The following is a 15,189-nucleotide window of genomic DNA, read 5'->3' on the forward strand; positions in this document are numbered from 1 at the left end:
TGCCTGAAAAAAGGGAGCAGGAATACTAATCCCTCCATTGTCCATGTAGCCCTAGAGAATGGAATTCTGGTGCATGAGAAGCCTTAACGGTTTTTCTTTCTGTCTTTCTCTTCCACTCTGTAAGCTGCGAAGTCTGCTCAGGTCGTGGAGGTGAGGGAGAATGCCCGCAGAAAGAGCAGCCAGGTCTTCAGGAAGCGTTCAGAGGCGTCCAGGAAAAGCCCAAGTTCTGCAGGATCCCCTTTTCATCCTCCCAGCCATTCTGAGTCACCACAGGTGTCTGGCACAAACTTGTTCATGTTCCCAACTTCCCAAGAGGAATTCCGCTTTAACTTTTTTTAGGAAAGTCCGTTGAACATTTATTGTTTTTGTTTCATGGCTGAAAATGTTGCCAAAACCTGTATAATCTTAGGGGGTGGAAGGATGCTGAGCAGGGAAAAAGGATCATGTTGTGGGAAACATGCATAGGTTCATAGTGAAAAGAGACTAAGTGCCTTAGATCAAGTGTATGTAACAGCTCTACCTATAATGCATACAACTCCACAGACTCAGTCTGTGGGCTGGCTCCTTTCCTCATACACACCTTTAGGAGGTGCCTTTGCAAATGATCAGTATGGAATGAGTTGGACTTTGCATTTCTTTTATCTTCATGGCAATTCCATGGGATAATCTTTTTGTAAAGGGGAGATTCCCCCCCCCACCTTTTTTTTAAATAGCACAAACCAGTTATGATGGTTTCACAGGTCCTGGTCAGTATTGGTATCCCCATCCTCTGCAGTGTGCAAAGATTCAGCATCACTCAGAGACAGAGAGAGAGTGTGTGAATCACAGGCTACTGGCCATTCAGAGTGTAGTCTGAGAGGAGAATTCTATGATGACGGTCTACAGATTAACTTAAACCAACAAAGTGGTATAGGGACAGCACCAACTACCACCAGACAAGAAAGGATTTTAGTTTGAGCCGCAGTCCCTTGCTCTCTGGGCCAGTTGGTGGGAGCTCTGTGAAGGAAGCACAGTCAATCTTGGAAAAAGAAGCTTTGCTCTTGAGCAGCCAACTAATGAACAGTAATGACTGACCATACCTAGCTTTCTTTCACCAGAAGGGTGAGTCAGCTCCATGCCAAGCCTTGGGTGGAGGTGAAATAAAGTGGGAGAGCCCAGCAGAGGACTTACTGAAATAAAAATATTTATATGATCAATATCCAATCAGTGAATATTTTTATTTTTTGGACAATTAAATGAGTCTGTTTCCAAAGTCTTGATGATACTTCAGTTAATGTGCCTATGTGTATGCTATGCTGTGTGCATGCAGAGCATCCTCCCTAGTGAGGGAGTTTGAAAATCTGAAGGAACAGGCCATGTTTTAAATGGAGACCTGACATCACTTGTCCCTGAAGAGCTCCGCTTGAATCTTCTTTTCCTCCCTTTTTGTGGCCCAGTAAATCGTCAGAACAACCGGCTGTACAAGCAGATTCTTGAATGTACTGAGAGCAAGAATATTTGCTGGAGAGGACTTCAAAAAACTGTTGCTGATAAAAACTTATTTCATCCTTGACTCAGGTATAATAAATTGCCTCCTGGGGTGTGCATATATTTTTAAAATTTTTTTAAATATATATATATTTATGGCTGCACCCCTGAGGAACATCTAGAGCTTGGAAACAAATTTGATAAGGAGAAGATATATGGTCAGAAAAGGGATAAGTAAAGATGAAGAGAAGGGTGATAGCTTAGCACTTTGAAGGCAATTCTTCTGTTGTATGCGAAGTGCAGCTCTCATGCTGGCTGTATGGAACAGAGTAACAAAGTAGGATTGAAACTCCTTGTGGGTATAAAAAGTTTTTGTATTAAACATGAAAAAGCTATGTCACTCCCAAAGTTCTAGCATTTTGATGCAGTTTACAAAGACACTGCAATAATTTTTTTCCATTGCTGTAGAATTATGACAGTCTTTTATCCTCACTAGTTTTGTGGTCTCCATTAGGCAAATTTTGTCTTTTTTGTCTTGCTTCCAAAGAAGCTGGAATTAATATAGCAGTTTACCATAAAATCCTGTTATCTCCAAAGGTGGCAGGGGACATGAAAACTTCTTCCAAAACTTGGGAGAGCTATTCTGTGGGCTTTTACAGGTCTGTGCTTTGGACCTGTATAAAGCTGGTCTATAAAGCCATATTCCCATATTCATTTCCTTGTGCTGCAGCATGGGAGGATCTAGAATGCAGCTGTTCAGTAAAGGGGTACATTACAGTCCCAGGCAACGATACCTTACCTTTGTAAGTTGGAAAGTTGACTGATCACAAGAATGGGAATAGGCTGTGTTCAGTTGATGGCTCTTCCACAGACGCACTGTGTCCCTGAGCAAGTCATTCCAACTGTAAAATGGGGATACTGCTTGCCTATTTCAAAGACTTGTTGAAAGTTAGTTAATAAATAATCGCTGTATAAGAAGCGAGCTTACAGCAGTTTTTAACTCCACCGTTGTTGCTTTCTCATGCTTGAAACATCTCTGGACCATTATCAGTTGTTAATGTATCTCTTGACTGTTTTTGGTTGAAACCGCACAAACCAGATGCTGTGGGTTCCACAAAAATGTTGTTTCATAGCAAAGACACAGTGGCTTTTAATTTAAAATTTTGTTATCTATTTGGAATTTGGGGGACTTTCCTTGTCACCGTTTGTAAAAATATGGGGCCTAGATTATGTGACTATCCCTGTAAATTATGAGCATCTCTTGGATACCTTCCACCCTTTGCATTTATATATGATTCTTTGTAGCCTTGCATTGCTGGGCCTTTTGTGGCCACATCTGTAGGCTTGCTTGTGCAGTTGGCTTGGCGTGGTAGGGATCATGGACATCTCACAAAGGAGTTGCTTTTGTACTTGGCTGAGTGTTAATGAAAGTCTTGTAGCACAGGCTGACTAGATAGTCTGGTTTTATAGTGCTGGCCGAGTTACACTGAAAGTAGGCGTTTGTTCTGGTTTTCTTATAACGATCTAACCAGCCTTCTGCTGTAACACCCCAACCATTTCCTTACTGGGGAACTTTCAGCTCGTACTGCCTGTGTTGCTTCCTGGTGTGTAGGCTGCCTCTACAAGTGAATTGTGCAAAATTGAGGTGCTCCAACTCCTAAAGCATTGTTCCAGTGAAATTTAGTCTGCGGATGGGCAGTCACATACTGCAGCATAGCACTGAAGTGTCTGGGCCCTAAGAATTATCATTCAGGTGAGGAAGAGAGTGGGTTGTGGAAGCAAGAAGGCTGGAAGGTCGGGGGAGTGGGGGGGTCGGTTGCTTGTCAACCCCTTTTCCTGTGGGAATCAAGTATGGCAATCAGAGTGCGGTGGGTCCCTCCTTATGATACGGCAGTCAGATGGAGGAAAGTTGCATTTTGAAGTCTTTGTGCACCTCTGATTTGGTGTTAGCAATTTCTAAAAGAAAATTCTATGGATTATTTTATGATAATTTAATTTTTACTTTTCAAAACTCTTACCAGGCAATAATGATCCAACTGCTCACCAAGCTGGATTGTTTGAAAGAAATGTCATTAATTAATGGAATGGATTCATTTATACTGCTAATTGCTGTTGGACTGCCTAGAGAGTGGATTAACCCGAGCTGTATATTTTTACTTGAGGCAATTGTTTTGAATGAGTGCTGCTAACTCCTCTTATAATGATGCATCTTATAGTTGTGGGAAAGTGAGGGTGTTGAAGAGGGTGGAGAATTAAAATCCAGTAGTACCCACTGATGAATATGCACTGTGACCCACTGGAGAGTGAGGGTTTCCTGTTAGAGCCCAAAGTGGCATTGTGCAAATGTAAGGCCCTGATTCACCAAAGTACTTTCAGCATGTGAGTGGTCCCTATTCACATAGCTGTCAAGCACATGCTAAAGTGATTTGCCGAATTGGGGACTTTATTTCCTTTGAATAGATCAAAGGGACAGATGATAGACTAGAAAAAGTTGAGGCTGATCTTCATTATAGGCAGAGCTGATAGCACTGCCTGCAGTTAAGATTGTCTGCCACTTTCCATTATAAGATGTGTTTTTGGTTGCTCATAACAAAGCCTACAATTTTGAGCCAGAGATCACAGAAGTCAGGGAATCTGACTTCCAAAGACTTCCGTAACTTCAGCCCCAGGGGCTGGGAGCTGCAGGGTCCTGTCGCCTCCTCAGCGGCAGGGAGCTCCCGGCCACTGTGGGCAGGAGGGGTACCCTGAAGTTCCCAGCTGCTACAGGTGACATGGGGACCCTGCAGCTCCTCGGCCACCGTGGCAGCAGGGGGATTCCTGCAGCTCCCCGCCAGCTGCAGCAGGACAGGGGGATCGGCAGGGCAGGTGGACCCCAAGAGCTCCCTGGCCACCCCAGTGGGGCAGAGGGACCCCCAGAGCTCCCTGGCCCCCATCATGGGGGGGGGAGGCAGGGGGATCCCTGCAGCTCCCCGCCACTGTGGAGACAGGGAAACCCTGGAGCTCTGAGCCCCCACAGGTGGTGGGGGCCCCGCAGCTGCCTAGCCCCTTCCCATTTTATCATGGATATTTTTAGTAAAAGTCAGGGACAGGTCACGGGCTTCTGTGAATTTTTCTTTATTGCCCGTGACCTGTCCTTGACTTTTACTAAAAATACCCCGACAAAAACTTAGCCTTACTCATAACGTTGCCAAATTTCCAGCTATTTGAGCAGAAATTTTCCATGCCAGCTGTTTGCCTCAGGCTGCAATTTTTTTTTATTTTAATTTAATTTTTTTTAAATTTTAGTTAAAAGTGAGTGGCCATTTCTAAGAATGAGGTTGGGGAAAATACGCCATTTGCTTGTGCTGGAAAAAAGAAAATCTTACATCCATTTCATTGAGACGCTCTAGTGTTCCCATGTTGTGGAGCGGGGACTTGAAATTTCATTGGGAATGGGGCAGGAGCTTGGCCCTTGTATCAGGAACGTGTGTTTTGACATCCCTGTGAATATCTGACTAAATTTGGCCAAGTTATAAACCTTTGATAAATCTCCGTTTGCTCAGACTCAGTGGACACTTGTTAGAGTTTAATAGCTAAATCTGAGGTTTTTCTTTGAGTGCTTGCTCATGTCGATTCCAATATAGGGGTGCATGTGTTGCGTGCACCATCCCCAGAAATTTTTCCTGCTGGTGGTTTCTGTCGGGTCAATTCTGGTACATAGGCACCTGCCAACCTGCTGCCTCCTCAGTTCCTTCTTTCTGACTGTGACAGTTGCTGGAACGCTCTTGTTCTCTTGCGCTGCAAGCAAATACTCATCGCCAGTGCCGAACAAAAGGACAAAGAAGTTGGACCGGGGACGATCCTCTTTGGGAAAAGTGACAGACAAAGTGAGAACTGTGCCAGGCTACTCTCTCACACTGGCGACGACCAGCCTGCACCATTGATTCTGACCCCGGGAAGGGACCCATCGAGTCCAGTGCGCATGGATTCCCCACCTAGGGTGAGCCAGAAAGATGACTTAGCCCTGGCCATGCCAACTACGCCAGAGGCATATGAGCCAGCAAAAGGCTTTCAGTCCCTTCCAGCACCTTCTCTGAGACGAGGCCAATCGGAGGTAGGCCTGGTACCGCAGGAATTGTCCCATGGATGCAAGTACCCATCTTGGGCAAGCCTTCAATGATGGTGAAACACTGCCTCGTATCTCACTCATCCTCTAGAGACTCCACTCCTGGCCGATCACAGTCCTGGCACTGCTCGCAATCACAGCACCGATTGGAATCCCGACAACAGTCATGACCCTGGCACCATCCCACATTGAAGCACCAGTCACATTCCTGGACCAAATCTTCATCAAGGCACCACTCCTCAGTCGTGATACCACCACACGGCACGGGTGGGTAAGGCACCTCCGTGGTCACCCAGAAGTGGGTCCTCAAGCTCAAAGTCGATGGCAAGGTCATATACCTTGCAACGGAGCAGACATCTAGCAAGACCTTGGGCATCCTGTGCCGGTGACCCAGGGGTTGACCCAGCCAACATGGCCACCTGTGCAGTGGCAGAGGCCACTACAGTGGCCAATGTGGACTCCATGGGCAGCACGATCCTACCGAGCCTTCCACATTGATCGGTCCCACTCGGCACCCTGGAAGGCAAGGGCACCTCAACCTTCCCCTTCGAAGAGGGGTTCAGTTCCGGGCGCAGAAGTGGATGAGACCCAGGATACCCCCGTGGGGGAGTGACCAGCAATGAAAGACATGAAGGCCCAGATGACAGTACAAGCCTCCTCCTCATCTTCCCCTGATGAGGCAGTCAATAGCACCCACACAAGATGATTACAAGGCCCATCAGGAGCTCTTGTGTCGGGTGGCCCAAATCCTGAATGTGCCAGGGCTGACTCCTCTATCTCTTCTGCTTGTAGACATACTGGCACACTCGGGTCCAGCCAGAGTGGCCCTACCTTTAAACGAGGTCATTCTCTAGCCCATCAAGGCTTTGCAGGTGGAACGGAAGAAAGGGAAAGCTCAGTGGTTTGGGCATTGGCCTGCGAAACCCAGGGTTGTGAGTTTAATCCTTGAGGGGGCCATTTAGGGATCTGGGGCAAAAATTGGGGCTTGGCCCTGCTTTTTAGGGGGGAGGGATAGCTCAGTGGTTTGAGCATTGGCCTGCTAAACCCAGGGTTGTGAGTTCAAACCTTGAGGGGGTCATTTAGGGATCTGGGGCAAAAATTGGGGATTGGTCCTGCTTTGAGCAGGGGGTTGGACTAGATGACCTCCTGAGGTCCCTTCCAACCCTGATATTCTATGAGTACCTTTATACCCATCCCCCATTGTGTTCCCTAGTTGTGGCTGCTGCCAATGAGTGGGGGAGAGAGGGACAACAAGGACCCTCACCTAAGGCAAAGGAGGCCAGGAAACTGGACCTGTTGGGGAGAAAAACCTGCTCTATGCAGAGCCTCCAACTGAGGAGGCCCTCCTAAGTTGCTTACCATTTTAATTCATGGTCTGCCATGTTAAAGTTCAGGGAACTCTCATAAACAGAGTCCAGATCAGAGTTTGCAGCTTTGGTGGAGGACGGTAAGGCTGTATCCAAGGCATCCCTCCAGGCGGCTTTTGGGCCATGGCCACAGCCGTCATGATGAGGTGGAGCTCTTGGCTCCAGTCCTCTGGACTCCCTCATGAGGTCCAGGAAACAATTTAGGACTTGCTGTTTGAGGGAGCTTCTCTCTTTTCAGACTAGACAGACGCCCGCCTAAATAGTCTGAAGGATTCCAGGGCCACTCTGAAGTCGTTAGGACTTCACATGCTGGCCCGGTTCGTAAACATTATGAGCCGATTCCACCAGCCTCAACAGCAGAGGCAGGACTTCAGTCAGCAGAGAAACAAGGGCTTTAGGAGGAGACATACACCTTACCCCCCTTCAACATCCATGTCTGCACCTGCAAAACAACCTGCAGGGTCTAAGCAGTCCTTATGAGGGCGCGCCTGAGGACAATGCAGAGACGTGGTGGAAGGGCACGTGAACCTCATACAATCCACTTTCAGGAACGTGGGGCTGCTGATAAACAAGCACAAGTCGACTTTCTCTCCTATACAAAGGAGTTCATAGAAGCAGTTCTCGACTCGAACCAGGCCAGAGCCTCCTTGCCAAAGAACCACTTCCAAGCCTTCAAAGAGATCATAAACGGCCCGAGGTCCTTTTCCCATCACCATGGCACGAAGATGCTTGAGGTTCCTGGGATATATGACCTCCTATACCTACGCGGTGCAACATGCACAGCTCAGACTGTGGCCTCTTCAAGCATGGCTGGCATTGATATGTATACCAGGCTGTCACCTGTTGGACAAGGTGGTCACTCTTCCCCGAGCAGTAACGCTCACTCTTCAGTGGTGGCTGGACCAGGACACAGTGAGTGCCAGAGTCCCCTTCACAATGCCCACCCCTTCAATGATTCTGGTAACTGATGCCTTGGACATGGGATGGGGAGCTCACTCCTCAGGACGCCAGAGGAATTAGCCTTACAAATCAATGTCTGGGAGCTAAAAGTGGTGAGCCTAGCCTGTCAGGTGTTCTGTCACAACCTACATGGCAAATGCATGTCAGTCCTCAGATAACCGACCATGATGTTTTATATAAACAAACAAAGGGGGGCTCGCTCCTCTCCCCTGTGCCAGGAAGGCTGGTTCTATGGGGATACTGCATTGCTCACCCCATTCACCTGGAAGCCTCCTATCTACCAGGTGCTCAGAACGGGGTGGCGGACCACCTGAGCAGATTCTTCACCAATCATCGCAAGTGGTCAATCCAACCAGACATCTTGAATGCAGTTTTCCAGAAATGGGGGTCTCCCTAGGTGGAGCTGTTTGCGACCAGGTTCAATAGGAAATGTCCCCAGTTTTGCCTGTACCTAGGAAGCAGCCTGAGCTCACTCTCAGGTGCCTTTCTCCTTCCCTGGGGAGGGAGGTTTCTCTACACCTTCCCCCCCCACCCCCCCACTCATCCACAGGGTCTTGCTTAAGGTAAGGAGGGACGAGGTGCACATAATCCTTATAACACCAGCATGGCTGTGCCTGCATTGTTTCACAACCTTGCTGGCCCACTCGATAGACGCGCCAGTCAGCCTTCTGGTGCTGCCAGACTTGAACTCCCAGGAGCACAGACATATGCTCCACCCCAACCTCAAGTCCCTACACTTGACAGCCCAGAAGCACCATGGCTGAATGAGGCAGAACAGAGTTTCTCAGCATTGGTGCGTGCTTTTCTTATGGATAGCAGAAAGCCGTCAATTAGAATGGCCTATTTGGCTAAGTGGAAGCGGTTTACGCTGTGATCACTGTGGAGAAAGATCCTACCTTTGGAGGCCCCACTGCCCGTTGTCCTGGATTACTTGCTCTACTTGAAAAAGGAAGGTCTTGCGGTATCATCCATCAGGATTCACTTTGCTGCAATCTCAGCATTCCACCCAGTGGCGAATGGCCGGTCGGTATTTTCAAACCCGATCTGCGCCCAATTCTTGAAGGGATTAGAGTGTTTGTATCTACAAGTGCACCAACGTTTGCCTCCTTGGGACCTCAGCCGGGTAGTGTCAAGACTGATGGGACCACCGTTCAAGCCAGTGGCAACATGCCCCTTGCTCTACTTATCCAGGAAGACTGTCTTTCTAGTAGCCATTACTTAGGCCAGAAGAGTCTCAGAAATCCAGGCCCTCCCCTCTGAACCACTGTATATATTTAAGGTCTGACTTTGACCACATCCGTCCTTTCTCCTGAAAGTGGTCTCACATTTTCACAGTAGCCAGGACATTTTTCTTCCAGTCTTCTATCCCAAGCCTCATGCTAATAGGCAAGAGCAGGGGCTGCTACACTCTCTGGACGTTAGAGGTGCATTGGCCTTTTACATAGAAAGGACCAAGCCGTTCTGAAAGACAACTCCAGCTTTTCATCGCTATCGCAGACAGGATGAAGGGGAACCCTGTCTCAGTACAGAGAATCTCCTCTTGGATCACATCTGCATCCGCATGTGCTATGACCTAGCTAAAGTGTCACCTCCACACTTGACAGCCTTTAATAAAATTTACTTTTTTTAAGGCCAGGATTGGATTTTTGGTGTCCTCCACACTACATAAGATCTCAAGCCTCTTCAGCAGCATTCGTGGCTCAAATCCCAATCCTGGTTATCTGCCGGGTTGCAACCTGGTCTTCCATACACCGATTCACCTCACGCTATGCCATGACTCAACAGTCCAGAAATTATGCAGCTTTTGGCACAGCAGTCCTCTGGTCTGTGTCGCAGCGAAACTCTGATCTTATCACCTAACTGATTGCTTGGGAATCAACTACATTGGAATAGACATGAGTAAGCACTCAAAGAAAAAAAGACGGTTACTAACCTTTCCTAACTGTTGTTCTTCGAGATGTGTTGCTCATGTCCATTCCACAACCAACCCATCTGCACCTTTGTTGGAGTTGCTGGCAAGAAGAAACTGAGGAGGCGGCGAGTCGGCAGGTGCCTATATACTACGCCATGAAGGTGCCACTCCAGGAGGCACCAGAGTCGATCCAACAGATACCAATAGGGGAAAAACTTCCGGCAATGGTGCATGCGGCATTGGAATGGACATGACCAACACATCTCAAAGAACAACAGTTTTATGGAAAGGTTAGAAACCATCAATAACAGACCTAAAAGTGTCAATTCTTCAACAACAAAAACTTCAAAAACAGACTCCAACGTGAAACCGCAGAACTGGAATTAATTTGTAGATTGGACACCATCACATTAGGCCTGAATAAAGACTGGGAGTGGTTGGGTCATTACAAAACCTAAACCTAATTTCCCCCTACTGTTACTCAACCTTCTTGTCAACTGTTTTGTAGTGGTAATGAGAGTGGCCCATTTCAAAGTTATTTTTCCTCTCTTGGTATCCTACTGTTAATTGAATTGTCTCGTTAGACTGACCTCACACTTGGTAAGGCAACTCCCATCTTTTCATGTATTTATATCTGCTTCTGTCTTTTCCACTCCATGTATCTGATGAAGTGGGTTCTAGCCCATGAAAGCTTATGCCCAAATAAATTTGTTAGTGTCTAAGGTGCCATGACTCCTCATCTTTTTCTGTTTGCACTAAGTATGCTCCATCCCCACAGAGCGATTGAGCATGTTCCATCCTAGGGCTGCAGGAGCTGAGCAGCACTTTCCTTTCAATTGCTCCTCCTGGTTGCCAAGAGGCTACTGAGGTACTGGGGGCCAGAACTGAGCAGGGAGATTGTCTGTCTCTCCTGGGCTGTCAGGGTCCACCCTTGCAGGCGCCCTGGCAGCAAGGAGGAGGAGGATACTTTATTGGAATACAGAGGGGTGAGGAATGGCATCTGGGAATGAGGAGGTTGTGGGTAGAGGGGGGAAAGGAGCTGGAGGTGGGTAGAGACTGGCCAGGGACACATAAACTGAAGGGTCTATAACCATTAGAGTACACTCTCCTCCAGAACTTGTAGCTGAATCCAGAAGTCCTCAGTCTCTACATTCCTCTGTTGTCAGCAAATAACTGTGAAATCCATTGGCAAAGTGTTTGTCTAGTGCAGGGGTCTCAAACTCAAATGACCACGAGGGCCACATGAGGACTAGTACATTGGCCCGAGGGCCACACCACTGACCACACACCCCCCCGCTGCCTTGGCCCTGCCCCCACTCCACCCCTTCCGTGAGGCCCCACCCCTGCCCCACCTCTTGCCACCCCTTCTCTGCCCCCATTCCAACCCCTTCCCTGAAATCCCCACCCTAACTCCGCCCCCTCCCTGCCCCCAGTGGGCGCAGGAGGGGTGCGGGATGCGGCAGGGGGCTCAGGACAGGGGGGCGGGGTGCAGGAGGGGTGTGGCAGGGGGCTTAGGGCAGGGGGTTCGGCTGCAGGAGGGGTTCAGGGGGCGGGTCTGGCCCGGCACGCACTGGGCGCAGGGCAGGCTCCCTGCCCTGCCCCGCCCTCCCCTGCCCCCATGCCGCTCCGGGAAGCGGCCGGAACCTGGGGGGGCACAGGGGTCTGTGTGTTGCCCTGGCCGCGCCTCCAGGTACCTCCCCTGAAGCTCCTATTGGCCGCGGTTTCCCGTTCCCGGCCAATGGGAGCTTTGGAGGAGGTACCTGGAGGAGCGGCCAGGGCAACACACAGACTCCTGTACCCCCCCAGGTCCCGGCCGCTTCCTGGACCAGCGCAGGGACAGGGCAGGCAGGCAGGCAGGGAGCCTGCCCTGCCTCCAGTGCACGCCGGGCTGGAGCCACTCTATGTAAATGCTGGAGAGGCGGGGGTGCAGTGGAGAGCTGGCGGGCCGCAGAAAATAACCCCGCAGACTGCATGTGGCCCACAGGCCACGTGTTTGAAACCCCGGTCTAGTGACTGGTCTACATAGGGTAACAGCCTACTACAGCTACCATTCACTGCATTAATTCAGGTGGTAGAGATCTGTGCTGAAGATATAAAGGGTGAACCCGGGGGGTTGGGTTTGGAGGGGGAATCGATATAGTTTCATGTGATGGCATTTGTTTTTTCAGGGTTTTTTTTACACTAGTAAATTACATCCAAAACAATTATGTTAAAAGAATATTAAGGTTGGAGTCAAAAGGTTGGAAATGGCAGAACTGAGGTTGCTGGTGCCCTGGGGTGAGCCTCTGTCATCGTGCAGAGTCAGTAATGGATGGGAGAAGGCCAAAATTCTCTTCCGGCTCAGGGTTATTTCACAAAGAAGCAGGGAGTGGGTTGGAAACAAAGAAATTGGAGTTGTTTTTGCTGGTCATTGAGCTGAGGAGTGTTAGATGGCGGAGGCAGCCAACACCTGGGCACAGTCTCTGTCCCTTTTTGGCTTGGCACCCTCATCTGTAATAATATCCCACAGCAAGGGCTCTGAAACACAATCCCATTCCAGTCAGGCCCTGGAAAGAGCAGCACCACCAGTCAAGCTTTCCCTACTCACTGATTGGCCCAGTACTGACAGCTCCTTTTATCAGTTTCCATTTTGGCTGTGATACCCAATGCTAAGAGCCGATTGGCCAACCGCCGCCTCCTCCTTCCCCCTGGGATTGGTTGAAGGAGTGAACTGATTGGTCCCTGGGCTGCCCATGTTGTGCATGAAGTAATCAGGTGTGACAGCAGAGCATTCGAGTGCCTAGACATAGAAGAACAGCCAACGGGAGATCTTGGGCTCCCTGCAAAGGTGCAGCTGGAGTTATCTGTGGAGTCCCAGCAACCACTTCCATCATCTGCTTTGACTGCCTCTCCCCAAGGCCAGCAGAGAGAGAAGCCACCTGAAGTCACTCCCACTGAACCTTTTATCTAAAGTAACAGTTTGTTTATCATTCACCTTGGTCATTTAATCTTTTTTTTAATAGTGTTAAAGAGGGTGGGGAAAAGTGCATTTAACAATCATTGGGGGAGAAAATATTTTCTATCTTCAACTAAAAATGAATCCTGAATTACAATTTTTTTTAAATCAAACAAAAGAAAACCTTGATATTTAATTAAAACAGCAGCCAAGGAAATAATCAATACTCGATTTAAACATAATAAAAGAAAAGACTTAATATTCAGGCTCCAAGGAGGAATTGGACTTGGAGCTACCTAATTTCACATAGAAACTAGCTGTGAAGTTCCTGACCTAGGATTCTTTGGGACTCTCTTCCCCTGAAGATATTCCCCCGCGCCCCCCCCCAAGAGACTGCAACTAAAAGTTTCAAGCCAGTAAAAAAAGAAATATTGGTGATTTGGGACTGTAAAGAGCTGGCAGGCATAAGCTTGTAACTTTCCACTGAAGCTGTTTTATTCAAAAGGTAGAAGAAATCATTTTATTTTCCTCTCTTGAAGAAAATATCTGTTTTATTGGCTGTTTACTGCTTATGCTATTTTCTTACTTTGGTATTTTCATCTGAAGAATGCTTTTTAAGCTAAGTTTGCTTAATTTTTTTTTTGAACATTTTTCTAGGTAAATTAGAGGGTGGTTTAATTACTGATCCTCCTCATAGTAATAGACCTTTTCCCCCTTGACAGTGAAAACAGTGAGGCTTGTGAATTGAACCCTTGTGTTGGTTGGCCGATCTCTCTCTCTCTCTCTCTCAGGTCTGTCTAAGGCACCTATCTTCCTAGTGTCTAAGTGTCGAGATGGAAGAAGTGTGGGTTGTCTACTTGTGCCTGTTCTTGCTTGTCTTGGTGCTTATTTTAAGGAAGCGTGACCCAGATTTGGAGGCCGCAAAGAAAGTTACAGAAACACGAAGCACCCCAGTGCCAACCACCTATTATTCCAGTGGTGCTGGCAAACATCTGGAATACACCGAAGAAGAGATGGAGAAATCCCTGGAGAGGCTAACCAGCATCTTGTTTGAGGTGGACGCTAGAAAAAGGGAAACCCACCATGAGCAGAAAACAGCAAAGGCAGAAGCCTATCACCATCACAAAGCACCTGATGCAGAGTCTGAAACTAAAGAGCTAATGGGAAAGGGGCCAGGACATTCCCAGCATCTATCTAGCCAGCAGAGGGTTCAGGTAATGGAGCAAGGCCACCCAAGAATTTCAGAGTCAGCACTACATTGAGCTCTTGGTTGATATATTGAGTCTTGTTGAAATATATATGGTGGGTGGGGATGTGTATGTATGTATGACACACACACACACACACACACACACACACACACACACACACACACACACACACACACACACACACACACACACACACACACACACACACACACACACACACACACACACACACACACGCTTATGCTGTATTTCAACATGATCCAACAGTTCATCCCTAAGCTCCATGTAGTGTGTATGGGCTATAGATATTTCCCACTTGTGTGTATATGAACCTGGTAAATCCACCTTATTTTTGACTGTACTAAGCGTATAAGTAACTAGGATTTTTTTTATTTTAAGAAATAATGGGCCAGATCCTCAGCTAGTACAAATCTGCAAAACTCCTTAGACTTTAATGCATCTGTGTCCATTTAAACCAGCTGAGGATCTGGTCCAATATGTACAGATGCTCTTCTGACACCCACCCTTGCCTGTTGCAAGCATAATACTGAATGATGGACAGTGTTTATATATATATTTGCCCTTATGTGGGGTGATAATTCATATTATTTTGGTGTTGTTCCTAACTCCTAAGAATATGAAAAATGCTGTTGTAGACTTGTAAAATTCAACTTGCCTTGGGCAAGTAATTTTTTTAAGGGTGTAACCCCTTGGGGTTTAGAGAGCATGGATGGCCCTTTTAAATCTTTTCCCTAGTGGGGCGGGGGAGCAGTGAGAGAAAGGAGGGAAACTTGAGGGTGTGGCTGTGGAGCCCAGGGAGAGAAGGGCTGCAGCAGGGAGGCCCTGGACAAAGTGAAGGAGAGAGAACCTGCCTGAAGCCTGGGAAGGACAGGGCAGCCGATCGGGGACACCCCAGGACAGGAGCCAGGAGGAGCACTGTGCCAGGGAGGAATTGCCCGAGAAGGACAGGCCAGAGCTGGACCCATTATCACTGCTACCCAGAGCTGCATGGGGCTGTGAGTACTGGGGCTTGTGACTCTACATTGGGAATAAGGAGGGAGGCTGCTAGTTAGTTAAGTGAGGAGATTGTCGCCCTGTATGGCTTTGCAGAGAGCAGCAGAAGAGGGCACCGGAGGGGTTTGTTGGGGAAAGTTGACTGGCGCCAAAGACGACCAGGAGCACCCAAGACTCAGCACTGGACTGGAACTTTGCTCAGGACTCCTGAACTCTGT

The 15,189-nt window shown here is 48.1% G+C and overlaps 1 protein-coding gene across 5 annotated transcripts in view; it reads left to right on the forward strand.

Annotated features, from left to right (window-relative positions):
- The window catches only part of C10H8orf33 (chromosome 10 C8orf33 homolog), a 44,813-nt gene extending 30,761 nt beyond the window's left edge, over positions 1-14,052 (forward strand). For 3 of the 5 annotated variants that reach the window (XM_048868038.2, XM_048868036.2, XM_048868037.2), the window contains exon 8: positions 125-10,537. In XM_048868038.2, coding sequence (XP_048723995.2) covers positions 125-339 — 215 coding nt within the window. In that variant the 3' untranslated portion in view covers positions 340-10,537. Of the gene's footprint in view, positions 1-124; positions 10,538-13,537 lie in introns of those variants that run through there. The other 2 variants (XM_075132895.1, XM_048868040.2) reach the window with 2 other exon arrangements.
- The last annotated feature ends 1,137 nt before the right edge of the window (positions 14,053-15,189 follow it).

The sequence above is a fragment of the Caretta caretta genome, chromosome 10 (assembly GCF_965140235.1).
Source record: "Caretta caretta isolate rCarCar2 chromosome 10, rCarCar1.hap1, whole genome shotgun sequence".
Taxonomy (NCBI): Eukaryota; Metazoa; Chordata; order Testudines; family Cheloniidae; genus Caretta; species Caretta caretta.